At 36.7% G+C, this 25,496-nt stretch overlaps 2 protein-coding genes across 5 annotated transcripts in view; one reads left to right on the top strand and one right to left on the bottom strand.

Moving 5' to 3' along the window:
* The window catches only part of LOC133218326 (cytochrome b5), a 52,041-nt gene that overhangs the window by 11,109 nt on the left and 15,436 nt on the right, over positions 1 to 25,496 (top strand). The window lies entirely within an intron of this gene.
* Positions 6,416 to 24,857, bottom strand: CUNH18orf63 (chromosome unknown C18orf63 homolog). Of its 4 annotated transcripts, XM_061364671.1 has the most exons (14): positions 24,702 to 24,857; positions 23,959 to 24,037; positions 22,525 to 22,581; positions 20,153 to 20,264; positions 18,958 to 18,999; positions 17,994 to 18,070; positions 16,403 to 16,512; positions 15,663 to 15,759; positions 15,475 to 15,560; positions 14,727 to 14,904; positions 12,499 to 13,575; positions 11,772 to 11,888; positions 11,238 to 11,322; positions 7,354 to 7,496 (listed from the first exon to the last, which is right to left on the bottom strand). In XM_061364671.1, exons 1-13 carry the CDS (start codon positions 24,833 to 24,835, stop codon positions 11,269 to 11,271), a joined length of 2,220 nt encoding a protein of 739 aa, XP_061220655.1. In that variant the 5' UTR covers positions 24,836 to 24,857; the 3' UTR covers positions 7,354 to 7,496; positions 11,238 to 11,268. The 4 variants fall into 4 exon arrangements, with proteins under 4 accessions (XP_061220654.1, XP_061220656.1, XP_061220657.1 ...); XM_061364670.1 differs by lacking the exon at positions 11,238 to 11,322 and having other exon boundaries at positions 6,416 to 7,496; XM_061364672.1 differs by lacking the exons at positions 11,238 to 11,322; positions 14,727 to 14,904; positions 15,475 to 15,560 and having other exon boundaries at positions 6,416 to 7,496.

The following is a 25,496-nucleotide window of genomic DNA, read 5'->3' as shown; positions in this document are numbered from 1 at the left end:
AGAGCCTGTTCTCTCACACTCTGGAAAAGACACTGCTCTAACAGACAACTCTCAAGGTCCCTCTCTCAAAGTTCCCTTCAATGCAAGTCTTGGAAGAGAAGGCAAGTTGCAAGCTTCTTGGTCCTCCCTGGATCTTTGCTTGGGCTGGTACAAGTGTGGAAGCCAAGGAAGGGGTAAGAAAACACTGATTAGTGATGGAGATTTCTGGTTGGGAAACTAAGAAAACATTGGACCGGGTTAAGACTGTGGGGAAGGCAGATGCATGTGGGAGAGGCTGGTCCTGCCTGTCTTACTGGGCCACCAGGCTGCTCAGAAATAGATTTCTGGCATGTAATCACAGACAGAATTAGTGCCTGACCCAGGAGGGAATCAGCTCCACACGACTCATGTAGGAGCATCAACCAGCCGGGGTAAACTCTGCAAGCCTGGGATGGGGAAATGGAGGGGTGAGTGTCAGGACATCAGGGGAGGCAGCCAGCTGACCAGGGCCTGAGTATTGAGCAGGACTATCTCTTTAGAACAAGTAGTTTGCACTCAAACAAAGACTATTCCTGTTAAGATCTTTTCTGACATTGTACAAAATGACTATGGGAAGTACTGGCTTGCTCCAAAATGGCATAGAGGCTGAGTCTGAGGACAGGAGCATGGCAGGCACCTTCTGCAGCTGCAGGTACAGGAGCACTGAGCCCACATGAGACACACTGCCTTGGTACCCACTTCTCCTCCTGCTGCTGACAGCACAGATCTAGGTTGAGCGGCCATCTGACCATCAGTGCAGCAACAGAGAACCATGTTCAGGTGTAAGGCTGGAGACATGTCTTCCCTGGGAGCCCTGCCACCACAGGGACACCTGCCCACAGGTAAAGCTGGTCCTGGCACTGCTCAGTTGTGCTGGCACTCCTGGCCAGGGGGATGGTGGCAGAGACAGAGACATCCTAAGTGACTGCAGCTGTGGGTGATCCGCTTGGGAACAGAACAGGAAGAAAAGCAGTAAATGGCAAAGAGAAGCAAAATACACATTGTAAGCACAACCAAGAAGCAACAGAAGCAGATGTGGAAAGGACAAGGACGAAAGAGACATGAGCAAATATATCAGCAAAATACCTGTGCTCAGTTTTATTTTAAGTCAAAGTATGTTTTTTCCCCAAGAATAGAAGTTAGAAAGAAAAGGTAAAAGAAATCTAATGTGTATGGCTACGAATGATGTACCTTAATCTCAAAAGACCAAAGTGAGAAAATTACAGATTATTTTAGTTCTTGTTAGGTTCCCTTTTCAAAAGGCCTGGTTCTGACATTCTGGATGTGCTTAATCACATCTGTCCTCTTAAGCAAGAGAAAACAACCTAAACTGTATGAAAATCATTGCTGGCCCAAACATGACTCACTAGGAATGAAAACCAACCCCATTCATTACTTTCTGCAGAGCATTCCCGAAAGTGTGTTATTCACACTGAAGTTCTAAGCACGCTGGGATGCAGGCAGAGAATTGCGCTTTTGGACTAAGCATGCATAAACTTGTGGGAGAGGTGTGACAAAAATGACACAGAATTCAATATAATTGATTAATTACTTGAACAGAAATGCTACCATAATCACAATGGGAGACGTGACTAAATATTCAAGGAACTCGATGGGAATCAGGTGACCTAGAATCAGTTATAAATGTTGATCCTTACCAGCTCTCTGTTCTTATTCATAGCCTGTGCCTCCAATTGTGGGTCTCTCTTGTCTGTTTGAGGATAAGCTCATCAGAACAGCAAGTGTCATATCCAGTGATCCAAACTTTTACAGACCTTCTGAGCTTCTGTGACTTTTATATCAAAAAGTGATAATAACGCGTTATACCTTAACGGAATAGTGAGTTACAGCACAAATATTTTTTCCTATGTTCACAAAAATTTTAACCCACACACACACTTGGTGCATTCCATGCTAAACTTTTTATTCTTTTTTGTAATGAACATGTTAAAAAGCTGCTGTTTTATTATTCTGAGATATTCTGAAAATACTTGCCCTGATTATGCAGTGGCAGGCATGTGCAGTTGATATGAAGGAGCTAAACTTTGCATCAAATTTCCCCTGGGTACTGTGTGAAACTGCACAATAAATGAGTGTTGCTCTAACTTAAACAGATACCGACTCTATGGGGACATGAAAATAAAAATGTTTTGGTGTTAAAATGTAGCCCTGACAGGTCTATCACACTTTTTACAAAGTCTGTGTTTTCTTCTAGCGGTGGCTCTCTTAAAAATTAATGATGCGTACTTTCAATATTATCTCATTACTGATGCCCAACTCAGTGGGTTCAGATGAAATCCTAGCCAGAGGGGGTACACTCTTGGTATACAGGGGAATGGGCTTAGCTCACCAAAAAACTTTCCTTTTGTGTACCTTTATTTTTCTACATAATCTACAGAGACTTTCTCTGAGATCTTCTGCTCTGTGTTCTCCTTCAGTTGTCAAGAAGACTGCTTTAGACCTTCATCTTGGGTTAAAAATTACATACAATAACATAAAAATATGGGGGTTTTAACTAAAGTTTGGAAAAAACCCCAAAATTTTAAAATGTGAAACAAAAAAAACCCAACCAAACCCCTTATTCTATAGCACTTTTTAAGCTTTCCAGTAATATTTGAAAAGATCCAAGTAGATGAAAACTTTCCTCCATAAACTTGTAAAAGTATACAGCATTCAGAGTATTGAAACTCCCAGTGTAATTGTTATGATAAATTCTGATGAGCTTATTATCATTCACTAACAATGCAGAAAGTAAGTGGCTTTTAAGCCTTTGAATTTGGACTAATTCAAAATTAATTAATCTCCGTAGGTGTATGTCAAACATTAAAACCAGATTTCTGAATGAATGTCTCTGTGATTTAACACAACTTCTTGCCTACTCCCACCCAGTGAGCTTCCTTCAGCCCCGAAAAGCCTGGGAAAGTAGGTAAAATCAGCATTCCAACCCCAAGGCCAGCAGATTTGGCTCTGCCAGGGAAATGCAGGACATGAGGGAGTACAGTTCAGCATCCTTCACTCAGCTGAGGCCTCAGATTTAAGCAGATGCATGCAGGCCAATAGCCAGTGGATGTACACACATCCAGTATTCCAAGTAGGAGCAAAATCCCTGTGTTTTTTTCCTTTCCATCTGAATGGTGGTTCACATTACTTGAGCTTACACTGCTAAAATCAATTGATTTGTCTCTAAATGAGAATTAATGAAGATGTATGCTTACTACCAAGCTGGACTGGCTGGGTGCCCAGGTATTGGGAGCTACATGTTTTCCATTACTGGAATCCATTTACTCTCAGTGATGTGCAGAATTTAGATTTTATTGTTATTCTTTCTAAATTAAAAAACTTGCAGAGGCAGAATATCCAATTAGTATCAGAAGACTGAAAAACAATAACCCAAGTTTGGTCAATAGGACAAAGTGCTCCCTTTGTCTGGGTGGCATTTCAGTGAGGGCATTCCCAAAGGGGTTGTGAGATCTGATAGAAACCAAACTGCTTTCGTCAGCCTTCAAAGCATCTGATCTCCCAGAAAATAAAACCTTGTGGAACTGAGTCTGATCTCCCTTTCAATAGAAAGAGCACTACAGAAATTTCCTGCTTAGCATACGTTTGAGTTTACACAAATTACAGTTCTTTACCATGCTGGTCACATACATTAAAAGATGCACAGTAAGCTGCAGAATGCTATCTGCTTTGGAGATGGTCCCTTTTTCTTCTTTCCATTTTATTTTTCATATTATGAATGGTAGAAAAAAAGAAGTTAATTTTCTGATAAATTTTTCTTTTGAAGACCAAAACTCATGTGTTACCATTTTGAATTATGACTTAACAACCTTTTCCCCCCTCTTCAGCAGTTTTAATTTTGCTTCATTTACCTCATCTGCTTTGAAATATCCCAGAGCCATGCAGCTTCAGCTGCAATAATAATAATTCTCCTACATAATAAAACACTTAACATAAAAAGGTATCTGCACCTATTTGGGGTGTGTAGGCATAGCTATCTCCTGCTAGCACCTCCCAGTGGAGTAATCCTTCTTATTTTTATTCTGGAAAGCACTTTGGCACTGAGCAGCCTCAGCCGATTTCCCTGGTATTGTTCCCTGCCTGAGCTGAGACCGGTGGCCAGCTGCTTTGTAAGATGAATGTTTATTCTTGCTAAAATCTGTGCTGTGATATCCTGCATAATTAAGAGAAATGCATTTTACTGCACTGTGTTAGCTGGAAAGCACATAACCGCCTGATCAGCTTGGTGGAAGGTGTCCCTGCCTATGGCAGCAGGCTTGGAACTAGATGACCTTTAAGGTCCCTCCCAACCCAAACCATTCTGTGATTCTGTGATTTACATGAAGGTTCAACTTCGGGCTGCTGCAGCTATCAGCGTATTTGGTTAATCGCTGATTTATTTAAATAGTAGTTGATGGTTTAATAGTATTTAAGCTCATCTACTGATAGAGACAGCACAGTTGCAATCAGCTGAGCTTTGGCAGCCTGCTCTCATCAATGTAAATGGAGTTTTGTGGCATAGGCAAGGGATTATTCCACATGCATCATTTCCTGGTACACAGCAGTGGGGAACTACCAAATGCTGCTACCCAAACTGAATTGTCTGTACTAGAACAACATTTTTCACATTATGTTGCATATTTTTAAAACATCTGTAATGAGATACAGCTATATGTACGGATGTGCACACACACACACACTCTAACACGTATACATATGTGTGCGTATGTATATATTTTTATTTGTACACACCTATTGGGCTGTTCTCACACTGGAACAAAACTGTATCTATTCCTAAAAGTGATTATTTGATCCCAGAGAACAAGCTTTGTCCTGCAAGCCAATAAGACGTATTAGCTTTCAATACTTTTGAACTCCTCTCACTGGAGTAAGCTTAAATCCCTTTTACATACTGGGTTTAGAAAGAAATTTGTTGTCACTGTTTTAAGCAATTAAAAAAAAAAAAATCATTGTAAGAAGCTATCTGTGCTCCTGGTGCAATTGTAAACTCTTTGGGAACAATTTTCACATATTTTCCAACAAAGTTAGCTTGCTTTGTCCTGGATTCTAATGCTGCCCTAGGGGGTTTAAGCTGTTTAGAGGTTGTTCGAATTTTGCATAGATCCCAGGGAAAATGTAGATGCTCATCCTGGCTGCAAGTTTTTAGGTGAGAGGTTGCGCCGCTGCTCTGTGCTGTCCATGGGCCAGCGAAACTACAGTTTTGCAAGGAGACAGAACTATGTATGGTTTCCAGGTTTGGGACAAATCCTCTTCCTGAACTATGAAAGAAATACCACAGTTGTTCAACTCGTGGTTCTCTGGGAAGCTAGGAGATGAGCATGTTGAAGAGAATAAACATCCAGCCCAAAGTCCTTTATATTGCTATATTTACTAAATTACTTTGTGATACAGTGACATAGTACTTTCAGAGATCTTAATTTTACTATTTTTAAACCAACTATTAACCATAAGCTGGTATAAAACCAGCACCAAAGAAACTAAACAGCAAGCTTCCCTGAAGTTATAAGCACCTACAGAATAATTTGTAAACTTCTAAATTCAGATTTGACAGAGCTCTTGAGCATGTGCCAATTTAAACTATGTAGAAAGTCCCACCGGCTTACATCTGTGAAGATGGGGGAGGAAAATAACACTGTCAACTTATGAAAATACGTGAGAAAGGATCACTCTCTGAAAGTGCGTATTTACTAAATAATGTGAATTCACTATGAGTACTTCAACTCAACAAATACTTTCTGAACCTAATACAGGGGCTCAATAAAACAGCTATGTACATTTTCACAAATGTGAACTTGATTCGACTTTGACACAGAATCAGATTATTTGAAAACTGATGAAAAAGCTAAACACTGTAATCTAAAACACTGTAAGACCTGCAGGCATCAAAGGGCAGGTGATATCTTCTGCCACTTGACCTCTTACCAGTTTATCACACCTGGTGATTTTTTTTACCTTTGACATTTCCACTTGTTCTGGATGTACATTTATATATTTTGGGGCAGGTTGAAGGGTCTGTTCCTTTAATCCTAAGAAATCAGGACTGCAGGCATCACATGTGGAGGCCCCAGGTGATCCTAGATGTTGAGGGCTCCTGTGCCAGAAGCCTGGGTATTCTGCCCAGGAGAAACTGGGATGGGCTCTTGCAACCTCTCTAAATAAACAGTGAAGGGTAGGCAGCAGCAAAGGTCCTTTCAGCATTGCCAGCTCCTCCAAAGGCAGCCACAGCACCAGTCCTTCTTTCCCATCAGTGGCATTTCCATCACCGCTCCTACACCCAGCATGTTTCCACTCACTATCAACACCTTACTTTACATTTACAAGGAGCGTGTGTAGTGGGTAGAATAGCAGGGTCTTTCCCTACAGCACAGACTAGGAAGCATTTAGCAATTTGGCAAAAATAAATAATTCAGTAGTTTATTTTAAATGTAAGAAAATGGACCTGCAATAATTTAATTTTCTATATTTTAAGTATTATAATACGTAACACAAAATTAGGTTAATATTTGAAAATGCAAGAATAATGCAAAATTAATTCAATTATAATACAAGGCAAATATTGTCAACCAGCAACATTTAAAAGGCAACAATAGGAAACAGATCAGATGAAGCATTAATTTATCTAGCACAGCAGAAATGGAACTGCTCTACAGGCTTTTTCATACTGTAAGACAAGAAAAAGATCAATTACATATAGGCAAATTATGAAAGAATCCACAGCATTTGAAAGGCACTTTTGTATACCAACTTCCGGACAAAATGTAAATATTGATTCCTCACTCCGTATATTGCTCTAATTTTTGTAATATTTGTGTGGTTTTGTATTCTTTGTGTTAAGTATGAGAAAAATACATGTTGTTGAAGTGCCCAATCCCTTTTAAACACTGGCACCATTAAATCGGTTATGTTAACAGTCACCATCTGAGAAACAGCAAAACAAAACAAAAGCTGTCACTGTAATAAGGCAAAATTCTGCTCATTTTTTAATTCATTAGAATATATAATAAGAATTAAAGAAGCTTGAGTCAAATCCATCCTCCGGCTTATTCCCCTAAGAAAAAATGGACCAATTGGTTTCTAACCATTGGACTTGACAAGGAAAAGTTACTTAGGAATGTTTTACTGATGAAACAGAGGCCTAGACATTGCAGCAAGGAATGAAATATAACTATATCATAAAAAGACGGACTTGAAACTTAAAACTAACTTGGAAGAATGATTAAGTGCAAGTACTAGAACAGATATAATGTGATTCAAAACCTAAGCAATTAGCTACATTTTCAAATTCTTTAGAGACACTTGCTTATTAACCTGAACTTGAAAAATTCTAGATACATGGTTTCACTTGACTGCATGTACTTAACACTCAGTTTTTCACTCAGAAACAGGTATAAAAGATGTGAAATAAACAGCAGTTCACAAAGCTCAGAGATCCTCAAGTATGTTAATGCCCTCTTGGGAACCTGAATGGTGGAAAACAAAGAGAAAGTTTAGATCATGAAACCAAAAGGCAGTTCAGTAGGGTTAATACGCAAAGTTTACAAAGTTTGGATTTAGCACATTCAAGTTAAATGTTTGTATTTTTATACAGACCAAGAAAGAATCCTCTCACTATGGTACTATGCACAGATTTGTCCTTCCTCTTAGGTCTGGGGATTTTAAATTTAAAGGCCTCAAAATATTACAGTTAGCTGTGGTGCTGGAAGAAGCAACTTTGACTGCAGAAGTCTATTCACGACTCCTGAACCAGCTGAGATCAGGTAGCCAAATCACATTCTTAACTCTATAAGAACATAAGAAACAGAATCGTGAGGAAGTATTTTTTAGCATTTTTAAGTGGTCAGCCATGCAGTAAATTAGATTGTCCCTAACCTGAAACAATCCTGCAGCAATTAAAAATGGATAGGATAATAGCAATAAAGTTATGACAGCATCTATTTTTTGGAGTATGTCTCATGTATTTAAGTACCAATAATCTACTAATGTACACAGAGCAAAAGTTATTTCTGCCACTAGATTCTATTAGGAAATGAATTTGCCCCGATCATAAAAGAAACTGCTTTTTCATTGAAAGACTTAATATTTTCATAATCTTTTTTTTATGAAATCCCAAATATTTTCACTACATATAATTTCCATGCAAATATTTTCAAATGTAAGTCAAAACTGTTTCCTCAGAAAGCAGTTCAAGCTATTATATTTATATATCTTAAAAGGTATTATTTTAGCCTCATATTTCCAGAAAGCATTTGAAAGACGGCTTTGTGGAAATCTCTGTATCATAGCCTTCTAATTAGAAGAGAAATTCCTAAATGTTGGCTTGGGACCATACACTTTTTAGAAGAAATAGTCCAATAGACCTCTAGCCCTTTATACAAAACTGCTAAAAATTTTTACTAAATTCCAGTTGTGTGGATCCATTGTCTCTATCTTGTGTTCATACAATATCCTTACAGTAATGGCAGCAATTACTTTCATGTAAAATAATACTATTATTACTTTATGTAATGAATTTGTAGATTTTCATTTGCTAAATGAAATTGGTGTCTAAACCAAAAGATTGGTATCATATGACAACACAGGAGCAGAGTAACAGGAAGAGTTTTACAAATCAGTGGAAAAGGCTTGGTAACTTCAGTGCTGCTATTTTTAACATGTCTGTTCTAGCACGAATGTTTGAAATGCTGAAAATCCTTCTTTTGTCATTCAGTACTAGTATACACTCTTCCTTGGAAGCTCTGCTCTTCTGATTGGTTTTAGAACCCAAACTTTCCTTTTGACCTTGAAAATGGCAAGATGACTTCTGTTAATGAAGGACCAAACATGGAGACTTTTTATTTCCCATTTGATAGTAAATATAAAATAGCTTAAAAAGGATCTATAAACTGCTTCTGAAAACTTTTTAATGATGCAGATCTTTATTAAACCGAATAACTGTTCAAGTCTGACTCTTGCAATGGTTTTGAGCTCCAGATTTAGACCACCTACATTTAGCTGTCTACATCTGTTTTAGATGTCAGAACTATGAAATTCCATGGAAATTTAGTAGACATACCCAACAGACTCTACAGAGCTCATTATAGCAGGTATCCTGCCCCCACTTCATGGGTTGAGCGCCTCAGCAGCCTTGTAGTTTCCCCTGGCCCAACCAGCACAGCCTTGAAAAAGAGCAATGTACCCAGTGTAGTCTAGACCACTAAATACGGGGGCAGGAGGGGAGTGTCTCAAATTCATGCTTAATATCTAGCTACTCTTTTTATGCCAAAGAAAAGCCAAAATCCTTCCTCAGAGAATGGGGGATTGTCTGCATATGATTAAAATCAGAATGAATGAGAATGACTTAGTGCTAGAATCAAATTTTCAATTTCTTAAAATGTTAAATACTTCTCTCACATTGCTTTATTGACATACCAACTATTTCATCAGCAAAAGAAAAAAATAAATCAGAATTATGCTGTGATTTCCTGGACAAGTTAAGAGGCAGTGCAGCGTGGCACTTTAGTCATAAAAACTGACCCTTTTTGCAAGATAATTGTAAAAAAATGTTTTTATCATCATGAATTATAGATCCAAGTCCTTACGGTTGACTATGTCATTGAATTACATTGTGAGACCTTCTCGTCCATTTGAAAACTTATAACTAATTCTCATGTGTTCAAAGGAAAACATGCACTCTGAATGCATGTGTAGTAATACATAATAAAGAAATTCAGAGCAAAGCTGTTCAGAATCAGAACTGTAGGCACCTATCCAATAGCAGAAGTTATTTTAGCTCCAGTCTTCTTTTTAAGTCATTAACACCAATGAAGAACCCATATTTTATACACTTTATGGAAGATGCTGTTTCTTCCCAAGGGTTTAAGCATCACCTACCACAATCAACTTGATCCTGTGGCATTTAAGTAATAAATAATAATAATAAAAGATTTTATTTGAGTAAAAAAGTAAAGTTCTGACCACTCTCAGAGACACCATTTCTGTTTATCAATCCTCAGTGAAAGTCAGAGACTTTGGACCTATCTATGCTGAACTGCTAAACCAGATCATATCCGAAGAAGCACCATACCTGAACTGCCTAGCTTGAAGCAGGAAAGATGAAATGCCAGACCCAGGAACAAGATAGGCTGAACAATGAAGTATGAAGGCCTTATAAGGAAAGCTTCCATCCATACAACAGACTTTCTTTAGGGAAAGCAAACAACTGATCTCTTGTTTACTGGAAGAAATTTATCCACATGAAGAAAGGAAGATCATAAAGTGCATCTCTGAGACAAAATGCACATTTGGCTACTTGTTATCAGTTATATTGAAGCCAAAAGCCAGATTAGAAGATGGATAGCTCATATTTTGCTTCTTTATTGCTATTTTTTTCTATTGGTTTTGTATAATATACATTTTTGTGCTGTTGTGTCTGTGTGATCATCTTGTTTACATCAATATTTTCTTTGTAATAAATATACTTTATTTTTATCTGAAACAGTTCACTGTATAGGCTACTCTTTCCTGCATGTTTTACTACTGCTGACTTCAGATAAGCATTAGGTCAATAAGACTGGTGGGTTTCATATTCTGGATGTATGCTTAATATTAAAAAAAAAATTCAAAGGAAAAGCTAGTTCTATCCTGCAGGACTATTGTCAACAACAACCCATGATGTGGGTTGAAATATATGGTTATAAAAGTTTATATAGTTATATAAAGTTATATAGTTTGTATAAAAATTATGTAGTTTATATAAAAGTATAAAAAATTTATTCATTTCATATTACAGGCCATTTTGTCCTTGCCCCATTTCATGTAATGATACTAAATAATATACATAGCTTCACTTTAATGATGTATAGTTTTCAGCTCAGATTCAAATGAAAGTCAGCAGCACAAAACCTATGATTATTTTAGTATGAAAGAAAATAAGCCAATCAAAATACAAATTTAAGCCAAATTCTAAGTTCTACTAAGTACAAGATGCCGTTGTATTCAATGACTTAAAAAAAAAAAAAAAAGAAAAGAAAAAGAAAAATGAAAAGCTTTATTTACTAGTATCCAATAAACAACAAATCTTAGATTCTGGAAAGCATTTGTTCAGTCAAGTAATTCCTTTGGAGACTGCTGATATCATTATTATGATCCAAAAGAGGAGGAACTATTAAAGACATGATACTATTTTAATAAAGAACAATATTTAAGATTTGTAATGAGCATACCCAGGGTTTTCTTCCAGTACTCCAGAACATCCTAAATAGAAGGCTTACTTCTCTTGGCTTTCTTTAACATTGAACCTTCTTCTTTCTGTTAACAAAAAAACCCCAAACAACCCAAAAAACAAACAAAAGGCAAAAAAACAGTAAAGCAAATAAAGCAGTAGAACTAAGCTAATAGCTCAACTAAAAAGCTGTTTCTGAGTGAAATCCTTAGTTGAATGATAGGACAAGCAATTAATAAAAGTTATTTTCCAATGGAAATATAATTTCCATGACAAATATGTTTGTAGGTATAGTGGGTAAATAATTAAAACCAGATCATGTTTGAAGGACCAGTAACATAACTAATGGTTAAGGTTTATTTTATCCTGGTTAAGGTTAAATTTATCCAGACAGGGCTTCCCTATTTTAACTGAAACATGCTAAAATGAAAAAAAAAAAACAAAACAACCAACCCACAAAAAACTTTCCTTTTTCTCTCTTAATTCAGGCCCTTGTCTGCAGGACTAGGGGGTGTTATGTGTGTGTGGGGTTTACCTGTCTTCTTCTGGCACAACTTTTCTTTACAAATTCTTCCACATCGCTCTCCTTGACTGAGGAAGTCAGTTTTGAGGTCAGTGTTTCATATGTCAGATACTTGTTCCCTGTAATCACCTTAAAGTATAGAAATTTATACCTTTATTAGAAAGAAACCAACAACCCAGTATTTTTCTAGCTGTTAAAATGGCCTATTTTTTCAAAAGATGCCCTCATAACACAAATATTAAATAACCTACCAAATTATATTTTATAGGTGAAAACAGTTAGAAGCAGAACACACTTCACCCATGTGCCCAATCTGTGGGATTATCATCCTCATAAAAATTGTGCTGAAATAAACTCAGCTATTTATTTTACTAAAAAGCAGACAGCATCATAAAAAAATTAGGTTGTGAAGTACCCCTAGCAGATAAACTCCCATAAATCTTGATTCCCTAATCAACTGTCTTAAAGAAAGGAAAACTAATTATCCCATCTTAAAAGTCTCAAGCAGAAAAAAGAAATGTCTATCTCAGACAACACAGCAAGACATTTTCCCTTTCAGAAAAAAAACCCCACAACACCAGTGGCTGAAAACATTAACTTGCATGATACAAATTTTAGAAAACTATGTTGAGAATGATGGTAGAACATGGTGAAACTCATGCTCTTTATTGCTTAACATTGTTTTAGAATATACTGAATTTGCAAGAACCAGTGAGAATGAGGCTGTTATTTACCATACCTGTTCAAAGTTAGATTTGGAAAGATGGCTGATTGTCTCAGCAATACAGTCCATATAGTGGCATGCTGCTTTATTTTCTTCATTTTTGGTGATGCACGCTGTACCTTTTAAGATAGATTCATTAATATTTAACCCTGCGCTTTCATTTGATCTCTTTCTTTGTTGCTGTGATAAACTGGAATTTGTCATTTCATTGACTAATTTACGAATCTGCAAATCTACTTTCTTTGACTGGTTTTGTTTCTGAAGAACTTGCATGGTATTTTGACTTGCAACCTTTTTTCCCCTTCTTGCACTGGACACAGGAGATTCATATGCATTCAGACTTAAACTGATGTTTGATTTCTGAAGCACTGACCCAACATTCTTAAGAAAGGAAGGAAAATTTGCCATTCTGTGATTGGCTTCACTCGAATTCCCACCTGAAGCTGCGTTATCAGACAAATCAGAACTAGTCATTTGTCCAGAAGACTCCGTTTTCCATTGAAATACAGGTGCACCACGTTTTACATATGTTTTCGTGTTTGTTACCTGAAGTATGCTGCTATGAGCAGGATTTTTAACTGACATATTTTGAACAGGTTTGTAAACCTGAGTCATGCTGGGCTTGTACCCAGTCAGCATAGAAGATGAAACCCCCATAATTTTCATTGGTGAATGTCTTTCAGCACTTTCTCTTTTCTTCCCATCCATATGATATGTGGTCCTTCCATTCATTTGCAACAACTTTCCCTTGAAAATTGGTATAATTTTGCTGACTTTCTGCGATGGGAGCTCAAAGGCTGAATTTACAGGCATTCCTAGTGATTTCGCAACTGTTAACTCTGGTACTTCTGGTATTTGCCTGTTATTCATTGATATCGCTGTTGCTTCAATGGTAACCTTTCCTATATTCTTACTGCTACTCGAAAAACCGTTTGTTTCTGGCTCTTTGATCAAATGCTCCATCCAGTGGCTGTTTTCCATACTGCATGGTGAAGAAATTCCAGGCAAAGTCTGTTTCCTTGAAGGAGCCTGTGTTAGAGATACTACACAAACCATCTCACCAGCCAAGTTCATATGCTTAGATTTTATTTCCTGCAATACAACAAGAGTTAATAAATAGAACGAACAGGATTTAAAAATCTGATAGTGTAACATAAAGCATCACTATACATTATCAACCTAATACCACAATATATAACTACACATTTTCCTTTTTTGAATTAGAATGAACTATATTTTCAATAAATATGTTGTTGTCACTATAAATGAAAATTTGTTTTCCCCTCCCCCTGTTCTTTATTTCTAAACTATGGTGGAATATCTTATTTCTCAGAAGGAAAGACTTAAATTGCAGCCATTATCTAGGTTTAGTGCTTTCCAGCTAGGTAATGCCTACCCCTTTTGAAGTGATCTGCAAAGAGTTTGACTGGCAGGGCTCCTCATCTCTTAAAACTTCTAAGGGCACCTATATTCTGACTCAAAGACAGTTTGGATGTCTGTAAAAACTGCAGATGACAGAAAGGAGCCATTCTAGCTTTGATCACTGAGGAGACATAAACAGCAACTGCTTTCTGAAAGAGGATTATAGTATTTTAGAATCTGTGCAAGTTCTGTCACTGCTCTTTGTTCAGAATTAATTACTTCATTTCTTCTTTCACACACTGCTACCACAGAAATTTGAGTCTCAGCATTTGCCACAACCTCAAATTAAATGAGTTTTGATTGCTTGCCTCCTTTCCATCACCAACAACGGAGTAAACCTTACAGATTCAGGGTTTTTAAATGCTTAGGTTCACAGAACTTTATATTGCTCTTGGGTTGTTTTTTTGCATGTTTCAGCTTCAATAAATTGTAATAATAATCTGTAATAATATAATAACAATAGCAACAATAACAATATCTTGTTTTTATTGTTGTTGATACTATTATTATTCTCATGAAAGAGGGGTGAGGAAGTTTTGGATATCCAACTTTAAAACAAGGTCTACAGAACTGCAAATATTGCTAGCAACTATTTAACACTAAGTCTAGTTTTCAAATGTATTTGTGATGTGAACAACAACCTAAAAATGGCAAATAGCATAATATTTAATTACATACAATTAAAAGCTATGTGATTGATAGTTCTTTGTTGTGAAAAGCAGTTTTATGCTCTTACTGTGTTCTGAATATGATAAAGATCACTCCATACCTTGAAGAAAGTACATGCCCTTAATATGTTTATAAAAAAATCTTATACGTACCGGAGCCCTGGAGAGTTCCTGTGTAGCGTAAAGTGCTTTACTTGTCATTCTCACTGGAAATCCACATAGATGTGAAAGATTATGTTTAAGATCAGAAAGAAATGAGTTCAACACGCTTTCCGAATTTGTTCTGGAGAAATACTGCACTGGCTGACTTCGAATGCAACTTAAGGGGTACCTGGATAAGTGCTCAGGGATATGTAACAAGTTTCTTTCCATTTCTAGAGTTATGAATCATAATTGTTGAGAAGAAATCATGAACATAGCTAAAGCTTTTTCAAAGAGGTGAACAGAAGCACATACTTTCTTAAGGGACTGAAGTTAAGTTACAGGACTTCACCATGATTATACCATACTAACCTAGCATAGTAAAGATTACTCAATATAAGTAAGCCTTAGTCTAGCTTCCCACAGCAGGAAAATTCTCTTTAAAACAAACCATTGTTGGACATTTTTTTTACGGGAATATAACTCATCTTTATACATCACCATTTAGAATGGCATTTATCATGTTTATGGAATCTGTGAAGCAAAGTGTTCTATTTGACTTGCTGTTATTCAACATATATATACAATATATGAGACAAAGAGACTTCACTAAATATATTGTTCGGATTTGTCTAGTGAAACAATTCTTCACCGACTTCTATGAAATTATGGAAGAAGAAAACATGGCACATTCAAAGATGAAAATTTAGATCTTTGCTAAAAGCAGAGGAAATGTAACAAAAATATTCTGAAAGGATACGTAAAGAACCTTTCTCCTATTGGTTTGAAGTAAACGCTTAAGTATATTTTTTTCTCTTTAAGATCCTCTGGAAGAATATATCCATACTTGAAAAAGAAAAAACAATATACAAACATGCATTACAAATACAAACTCAATAGGTACAAAAAAGGGAAGGAAAAACAAAATCAGTATATATTGTCTCTTACCAGATTCTTCCAGTGCATCTGAAGTTCTTTATATGAATGGAAAGGAGATTCTGGTGGAATTATGTGGCTGATGTTTATAATCTGACCCATTTTCATGCTGTGATAGGTAAGGGGGATTGCTTAGAAAGGGTGTCATAAAACTCAGCTGAAAATATACTGAACTTTAAGGGGAAAAAAGTAAATCTTTTTTTTTTGCACTGAAAGTACTAATGGATTATTTTTATATTTTGAGGACTAATACCATTAACTTTTAAGTTTACGACAGAAAAATAACAATATTTCCTGATGTATGGAAAAGAATTTGGCACTTACAAGTCTAATTTCTAGTCTGCAATACACACTACCAGTGAATGTAGAACAAAAGCAAATGTATCATTACTTCTCTTATCTTTATGATGAAAGTAGGGACAGCTTGTGGTGAAGGTGGAAATATTTTTTTTTTTAAATTGACACTTTTGGCTAAAATTATATTTGACAAGAATTAATACTCTTGCATACCACAGAAGTAGGAGAGAGATTAGTAAACTTGAAGTAAAATTTAAATGTGTAATTTATGATTCACTGATTTATTTTTCTCATTTTCTGTAACACTGAGGCTATTAAAATAAAAAAGAAAGATTCCTGAATGTAAAACAGACTGTAAAACAGAGGTGTTCTTATCACTAGTATCATATGCACAATTTGTAGGGCAACAATTCCAGGAAATGTTTGTTTCTGATGAAACATGAACAGACTCCTACCTTGGCAAAACATAGCACCAGTTACTTAATATGTAATGTTGCTGAATAACTGTATTTTCATTGGTATCAAACAGCTTTAAGATGTTTGCTGAAATATCAAAATCTGACAGCTTAAAATGAAAAAAAAAAAAAGTTATTTGCAAATATTTCTACAGCAGTACACAATTAAAATTTTCAAAGTGTGCATCACAATATATTGAAGCTTGTACATTATTATCAGCTCTCACAAACTAATTATTACAGAAGATCATCAAATTGCACAGTGTCTTATGTTAGAGCCTATACTTCCAAATGTTATGCAAGTACAAGGTTTAAAGGTTATTTAAATCAGTAAGATTTAAACTTTTGCAGAACCACAGAATGGTTTGAGTTGGAAAGGATCTTAAAGATCACCTAGTTCCAATCCCTCTGCCATGGGAAGGGTTGAAGTGTTTTAATAAGTAAGAGCATAGAAGGAATTTCTCATCCTAAGAACTCTCTCACTTCCATGCACATTTTTGAAGTTCAAATCAGAAACCCATGTGGACAGTTTAGGAACTGTGTATGCCAGCTTGCTCAATCAAGTGCAAAGATTCAAGCACCAGAATTAATGGGATATACAGCTTCACCCTGTGAGAAGTCAAAACCCACCACATTTTCACAATGCAGAAATATTTGACTGCAGGGGACAATCAAACACTGATATTTGAGAAACATCTTCTCTCTTTGTGTCCTACTATGGTTTGCACTTATTCACTGGCAAGAAAATTTTGCCATTTCTATTTTTAAAAAGCATTAAAATGATCCAACTGACAGTGAAGCCACATCATGATCACTTTCATCATTGCTTTGTGTCATTTTGGAACTGGATTCCTATAGATAGCTTTAATGTTTATGCTGTCCGAATAGGTCACACAACAAATCCCGTTATTCTACCCTAAGCAAGTGTTTGGATCAGAAATACTTGTTTTGGAAAAAATCAGCAAGCCTGACAAATGCGCACTTGTATGTATGGACATATCCAACAAAGGTGACACAGCTGTCACAAAGATGGTATTTTTTCAACCTAATCCATGATTTCCTAAACAGTTTATTAATTATGGTTACAAGCAGCATAGTCCAGGCTGCTCCAGTATTTTGGCAGCTGCATAGAAAATCAAGCAGTTTCCGGAATAATTACATGCAGAGACTTGAAATACAGTGCTAACAACTTATCTGTAGCTTCACTTTTAAGATGTTACTCAAAACTATGTATTACAGTGAGACAGTGAATGCCTTCTAAAAAACACTGCTAGAATGAAATCTAGAATCGTAAAGGCACTTTACTATATTCTGTTAGCATTTTTTTGACAGGCCTGTTAAGTAGTCAAAAATCTCAGTTTTACAATGTTTGCTAGAATGCATTAGTAATAGATATAATATGGGTGTCAATTTTGGTATAATATGGATGTTGTGCGTTTATAACAGCTGCAGATAGTCAGTGAATATGATTACGATCTTAATGAAATCAGAAGTAAGCACTTCTATCCCCATCACGCTAACTGCAAGTCACATAACAGAAAAGAAGATAAAAATTAGTAAGTCAATTACAGAAAATATAACTGTATTATACCTCAGGGGGTGGCAACCGAACCGAGCAAGCCTCCACACTGATGCAAAGCTGTCTCTCTGATACATTGAGGTCTATGACTAAGATAAAACCAAAGCACAAAGCCTAGTTTTGAACCATAATGCATCTGTTAGGCAGAAAGCTAAACAAAATATTTATTTAAAGTAATTGCTAATGAAAATACTGCATTTGAAAATCAGAAGGCTAAACTTCCTTACCATGGAAATTAAAATAAAGTGCATTTTTACTGTGAAAAATTAAAATAATTATGAATAACCATCTATAGACCACACCTCTCTGGGAACTCATGGCTGTCCCTGCATCTGGGTGCTTGATACTCACACCCTTGATATATAAGCACCTATTTTCAAAGCAAATGTAGTTCTTATAACCACTGGCTGTACTGAGTCATCTAGCCCAGTGTTACACATCCTGAAGTAGTCAATAGGTAAGAATGCATGAGCAATGCAAGCATTCACTGACACATCTCTAGAACATTCACTCAACTCTCAACAAACTGTAGCACACAGACTGAATGTATCACACTCCTCAACGTATGTCCCTGTTACAAATTTAGGCACCAATATCCCTAGATGTCATCTTTAACTTTTATACTGGAATTAAAATACGACTTTGCAATTTTTGCAATAGCTAAGCAGTATGTTAAATTAGCAGTATTAGCTAATTTAACTTTTGTGAACAGCAGATGTAGTACAACACAGGACAGTCACATTAGCCTATTCTCCTATCTCTTATTATGGAACTTTCACAACACTTGCAAGACTCATTTGATGGAAGTAAATTTCATTGTAATAATCATAACTTGTAAATGATAAATTTTAATCTTGGCTATAGATTAATAGTAGAAAAATTACCTTTTTTAACAGTGTATTTTGACAGGATATTTTAGAATGAAAATCAGAAAGATGCTGTGTTGGTAATACTATCAACAGAATATTGTACTTACCAACAGCATTTTGCCTTCCTGAATGAGACAAAAAATCTTTTCCTTAATAAATAAAACAGATGTTATTTTCTAAACCACATGTCTAATGTGTTTATGCAAAACAGGAGAAATCACAGAGTTTTGTTTGTGTGCGTCATGAATGATGAAAGAGAATGATCTCTGTCAATTAACTTTTCACTGATTCATTAACATATCAAAAAAGATACATGAAAGTATAGCAGTGGGCAGCAACTTATACATCATTTTTTTCACCCAGTAAGGAAATTTTACATAGAACTATCTTTAACTAACCAACAGCTAATGAATTTCTCAGGTTCAAAAGCAAATCAGTATAGTATTACTACATATTCTACCATATATCATCATTTTCACCCAGCTTTAGGAACATAAATCATCAGACAAGCTGCAAGTACCAGGATCACATTGCTGTTAGTCAATGTTTTTCATTTGTATCAGTTACTATCTAGCCCTCTACTTCTACCTGCTATTCCCATATCAGATGATCTCATTCAGAGCACTATATATTTTGAGGATATTGAAAACAAGATACTGTTAATATTGTGTCTGGAAATAAGACAATATCTTACATACTTTTTGCAATGTGTATTTGTTATATCTATATAATTGCTCTACTTAAAGAGAGCACACCACAGGATCTGAAACACATCTGGTTTCCATACTTTGGTAATTCAGATTTATCCTACACAGGAGCTAGTAGAGACATGTCAGGCAAAGGAACTACCATCTAAAAAGACAGATAAAGTGAGATAGAAGGATAGAAGGAGATGTTCTGACGGAAAACCACTTCCGTATTAGGAAAGCATGCAAACCATATGCAGAAGTGGCAGTGATGAAAGCATGAATCCAAACCAAAGGCCCGATTTTTAGAGCACTTTAAGCATCCAACAGTATTTGGTTTGGAAATTATTAATCTGGTATATAGCATTCAGTTGAAAAAATTATTTGATCTATTACAAAGATGAGGAGGAAGATGAAAAAGTGAATTCTTAACTTGAATCACTGAACTTGGGTAAAGGAACAATAAAAATGCAACCAAAGAAAAAGTCATAGGACATAAATGAATGAAATAATATAATGAATGAAATAATGATGGAAATTAAATTATGGAAAGCAAATGCAACAATAAAGAACTGAAAACTTAATGGTCAATTCCCCACCCAGAGGAGTCAAATACCTTGCACCAAGAAATGACCAGCTTTGTTCCACCTGGGTGCAAGTCTGGCTGTCAGTGTGTAGGAGAGACAAGCTTGCAGAATGGCTGGACTAACTGTCTGTGGTGCTTGCAGCTAATAATGACAGTGAGCAAAGAAAAATACATTATTAATAATTTAACACTTTTTTTACAGGCTTCAGTCATAATTTAATCAAAGACACTACTACTGCATCCTGGAGCCAAATCCTAGTATATGTTACATATCTTTATTTTTCACCTACTTGGCTATAAGAGGAAGTTAGCACAGTATTTAATGTAGGCATTTGGTTTTCATGTGTTATCAAAGTAATGTGCACTACAGTTAATGTTTTTACAGGGCTGATAATAGACCTGGGGAAAAGATTAACTGAGCTAAATGGAGTACTTTACTAGATATGCCTCTTTCCAGACAATAGCCACAACATTCAAAATGTACTTATATTAACCCTGCTGTCAAACTCAGGACCAGAAACATTTCTTGCAGTTACAAGAACAATAGATAAACAGATTAATTAAATAAATAAAAGATAAATAAATAGCAACTTCATTCACCCAGCAGTACTACTTGCCAGACTGCTTGCCTGTGAGCAGTTAGCATTAGTCAAGAAAAAGAAACTAATTACAATGGGTTATGAAAAGCCAACTAATAGACCTCCAGGAGGATGTTTCTAATGACATCTGGCAAGGATCTGCTTGCAGCTCATGGCTATTAACTATATTTTGTACCACTAATTTGATGGTTTTGAAAAAAATCTAACAATAACAGTTCAGTTACACAGATCAACATAAAGCAATTATGCAAGGTAAGCATATTTGAGCAGTGTATGCCTTACTAGTCCAGATATAGAATCATAGAATAGTTAGGGTAAGGAAAGAACCTTACGATCATCTAGTTCCAACCCCGTTGCCTTGGTCAGGGACACCTCCCACTAAACCATGTCACCCAAGGCTCTGTCCAACCTGGCCTTGGACACCGCCAGGGATAGAGCATTCACAACCTCTCTGGGCAACCCACTCCAGTGCCTCACCACCCTCACAGTAAAAACTTCTTCCTTATATCCAGTCTAAAATTCCCCTGTTTCAGATTGAACCCGTTACCCCTTGTCCTATCACTACTGCCCCTAATGAAGAGTCCCTCCCCAGCATCCTCACAGCTCCCCTTCAGATACTGGAAGACTGCTATGAGGTCTCCACGCAGCCTTCTCATCTCCAGGCTGAACAGTCCCAACTTTCTCAGCCTATCTTCATATGGGAGGTGCTCCAGTCCCCTGCTCATCCTCGTGGTCCTCCTCTGGACTTGTTCCAACAGTTCCATGTCCTTTTTATGTTGAGGACACCAGAACTGCACACAATACTCCAAGTGAGGTCTCACGAGGGCAGAATAAAGGGGCAGGATCACGTCCTTCAACCTGCTGGTCACACTCCTTTTGATGCAGCCCAGGATACAGTTGGCTTTCTGGGCTGCAAGCGCACACTGCCGGCTCATGTTCATTTTCTCATCGACCAACACTCCCAGGTCCTTCTCCACAGGGCTGCTTTGAATCTCTTCTCTGCCCAACCTGTAGCTGTGCCTGGGATTGTTCTGACCCAGGTGTAGGACCTTGCACTTGGCATAGTTAAACTTCATGAGGTTGGCAGCAGCCCACCTGACAAGCATGTCAAGGTCCCTCTGGATATGCATTTACACTTCTTGGAACAAAGAGAAATACACCTGACTGACTGTAAATGAATCGTGAGAGCTCCTGGCTTTGATTACAAGCAGTCTTTTGACTCAGCAACTTTAGTGTGTCCATACATTCATAAACTCCACAAACATGACATACTAGAAGATAGTAAATCATGTGCATAATGGTCTAAAAACGTATCAGATGTTAAGCTCATGGGCTCCATTTCTTCTTTATGTTTGTGTTTTGTTTTTCTGAGACTGTCCTACACAAGCTGTGTAAACCCAAACCGTGAATGGGGAGACAGTTCAGCTGTCTGAACACCCGCACATGTGGAACCTACAGGGCACACACAGAGGGACCTGACACCCTCAGAAGAGCTGCAGGTCTTTGGCCCAAGGGGCAGGTCTGTCATTGCCTTGAGGACAAACCTCAACACTTCTGAGTAGGATCAGTTTTCCAACTGCAGCAACCTAATGAAATTGCTCAGGAACTTCTTAAAACTTCTGACTGACAAAGTACACTTATTAAACCAAGATTCATAAAGGAGAGTTTGGCAGACTTTTTTTACCCTGAAACTTGGCTTCTGTAGTGCAAATTGCATGCCCTACAAAAAATACACATCTCTGGAAACAGCAATTGAAGACAAGTGTAACAGTCTTAAGAAGTGAGACATGTTTCGGCACTTACAGTAGCTCCTTGTTTCTCTATGTAGGCCTGACATATTCCTGATTTGTAAAATGGTATCTAAAAATAATTATAAAAATAAGGCAAATTAAGGGGTATTTTAGCAATTCATAAATTAAATTATGGTCCGTCACTGACTTTGCCTAAGAAAAACATGCTAAGAAATAGTTACAGCAAATGCCATATCCTGTATATTAAAGGAGCACAATAACTGAGTTCAGGCATTTGCCATAGTGTAAACTCTTCACCAGCTAAAGATACCTTATGTAGCAAGCAAAAGACTATCCAAAACAAAAATGCAGAGCTCTGCCCCTGATGCTCTCACTGTGAATTCGGTGGCATCTTACCAACTGAGTCCATTTTGTTCTGTAAGAGGTTCACCATCTGGAAAGGCCGTTTCATCAGAAAAGTAGAAGTCATAAGCTGACATCTACAGTACTAACCCACAAAAATAAAATTTTGCTTTAAATGACTTTATTTTACTTATCCTTTATTCTCAAACAAAACACTTCTTAGAGAAACATGCAGGGATGTGTGATGGATACACTTGACTCCTAGCTGTACTTTGGTTCAGGCTGACAAAGAAGCAACAGGCCTCAAGTCCTCAGGATAAACCTGAGAGCTGGAAAGCCCCATGCTCATGTAAGAGGGAGTGAAGTGTCTTGAAAAATATTTGAAAGGTGGTTTTGAAACCCAAAAGTACAAGATAACCGAAGTACTGAACAAGATACCAGAGCTGAACTGAAGACCTCTGCCTTGTCTATACACTGATTAGCAGCAAACTACTTCACCCTATAAATACTGAAATCAGGATAGGCCAGACTTGGGCTGCTCCAGAACAGCAGCTGACCTGTGTGCCAGATGATTCTCCTCTTGAGCAGGGACCTTCTAAAGGCTAGAGATACCTTAGCTAAGACTAAGAGATCCTTCCTTAGCCAAGGTGGAAAGATCTCCTACCTATGGCAGATCCTTGCTAAATTAGTGATATCATGCAGAATTAATACTATGAAGCATTAATAATCCATATAGCTACTCAGATATTATAAGCATTGTGTAGATAATTCCATCAGATGTGAACCATTGACCAAGTCTGAAACTAAGACTGGACACCTAGGCTTCAAAATGAGTTTAGAAAACAACAGGGTACACTCTGAACCTCATGACTCAACAGGAGGGTCCTCTACTCTTCCTGCCTCCAACCTCTGTATGAGTCATTCTTAGTCAGTTTTCCTCTCTATGTTTCTTCCATGCAGTAATTAATAAGGTGAACCTTGCTAAAACTTTGCTAAATTCCATCAAACTTATTGAACTCTGTCAAATTATTATTTTACCTCTATAAAACACACATCTTCCAGATTCTCTCTTTTGAGTGAGGTGCATTCCACTCATATGCTAAGGTATGTGACTACATATACTCATTTACACAGTGATACTGACCGCCATTACGACTGAAATTTGATTTAGTGTTCCAATAAGAGGTGCAGAAAGGATGTCTTGATGCAGGAATAATAACTGCCTATTAAAACAAATAAATAAAATGTTAGGGAAAAAAAATTTTGTTTCCATACTTGATTTTCTCATCTTAAATTTATTTTCCTCACCATCTCCAAACATAATATATACCCCTTTTAACCGGTTTTCAATGGCTCAGTATAGGACGTTGGGCTAGTCCAAGTTACTTGTTCTTAACCCACCCACGGTGGTCTAAGGCAAAGACTACAGGTCTTTGGCACATAAACAGAACTCTCCAAAAGTGTTCCTTTTGGTAGCGTTTCTTGTTTCTCCCCTTTCCTATGAAAGGTAATAACATAATGATTGGTGAACATTAAGGAGTGTACATATGCTTGTCAAGTATTCTTTTTAGTTAGTCTCCACCTACATAAAGCATTCTAGCTTTACAAATGAACAGAGGTCAATTTCAATTATTTTTTAATTTGGCCTAGCTAGTTTTAGCTGATGATATTTAAAATATAATAGCAATGTTTTTTTTCCCTTAATAGCATGAGTCCCCCACCAAAAAATAAACCCAAAAACCAAAATCTATTCTGAACAGTTTTATACTGTTTGCTGCTGCTAAGAATTTTGCTGATTTTATTACACTTAATTTTAGTACTGCTAATAAAATCTTTGATTAATAATCACCACCAGCTTCTGAAATAACAGCCCTTGAAATTTTTTACCTGCAAATATTTATCTGTGTACTCCTTGTCTCACTTTCTGGTATCTGAGAACTCAGTGTTACTGTAGCAGCACAGAGTTTTTCTAACTCTGGCAGACTGACAAAGAACAAAGGCTGGTGCTTGGTGTCATTCATGCTATAGGTAGATTGCCCCAAAGCGGCCTCTGGGTCTTGAAAGGGAAAAAAAATATTTAATTTTTATAAGGCAGATATTTGTTTACCGAACTTTTAAGTATATGGTATCAGGTAAATGGATAATCATTTCTGATTAATTTTAGGTAGACAATATAACATTATTGAATCAACTAAAATGGACAGCTCAATATACTGTTGCTATAAATACTGCGCTACGATTGAAAAAAAACTCCGAAGTATTTACAAGAGTAAAAATATTCAGAATAAAGACAAGGATGAAAGCATCCTTTCCATCTTCTCAGTCTCCATTGGGGCCGGAATCTATCTGGGATCCAAGAGCTGAGGAATCCCTCTGTGAAGCTGGTCCCCTCCTATGTGGCAAGAAAGTTTAATTCCTAGGAGCTCCACAGAGATGTGCTCAGTCATATAAAGACCATGGCTGTACTGTGGCAAAGAATGAAAACCACAGAACATGGAAACACAGAGGCAGCTGTGTTATTTCAGCCTGTTGGATGCCTGTTGCAGCACAGGCAAGGCTTATAGTAAAGGAACTATAATATTTATGAAAAAAAAAAAGAGTAACTAATATTTCATTATTTAAAGAAAATAAACCTTTTTAACTATAGCACCTTTCTCAAAGCATTTTGAAGAAAAAGAAGCA

The sequence above is a fragment of the Neopsephotus bourkii genome, unplaced genomic scaffold, assembly GCF_033783945.1.
Source record: "Neopsephotus bourkii isolate Nb327-2 ecotype Australia unplaced genomic scaffold, CSIRO-AGI_Nbou_v1 NB_1248, whole genome shotgun sequence".
Classification (NCBI taxonomy): domain Eukaryota; kingdom Metazoa; phylum Chordata; class Aves; order Psittaciformes; family Psittacidae; genus Neopsephotus; species Neopsephotus bourkii.
This window is presented reverse-complemented; position numbering and strand designations above follow the sequence as displayed.

What these genes read in the sequence shown, in the direction of transcription:
- CUNH18orf63 (XM_061364670.1), bottom strand. Translation starts at nt 24,835, where the DNA reads ATGAATGACACCAAGCACCAGCCTTTGTTCTTTGTCAGTCTGCCAGAG. An exon ending in AGGAACTCTCCAGGGCTCCG is followed by an intron (nt 13,576 to 14,726) that starts GTACGTATAAGA and finishes GTTGTATTGCAG; the next exon opens with GAAATAAAATCTAAGCATAT. An exon ending in GTTGTGCCAGAAGAAGACAG is followed by an intron (nt 7,497 to 11,771) that starts GTAAACCCCACA and finishes TCCACCATTCAG; the next exon opens with GTTCCCAAGAGGGCATTAAC.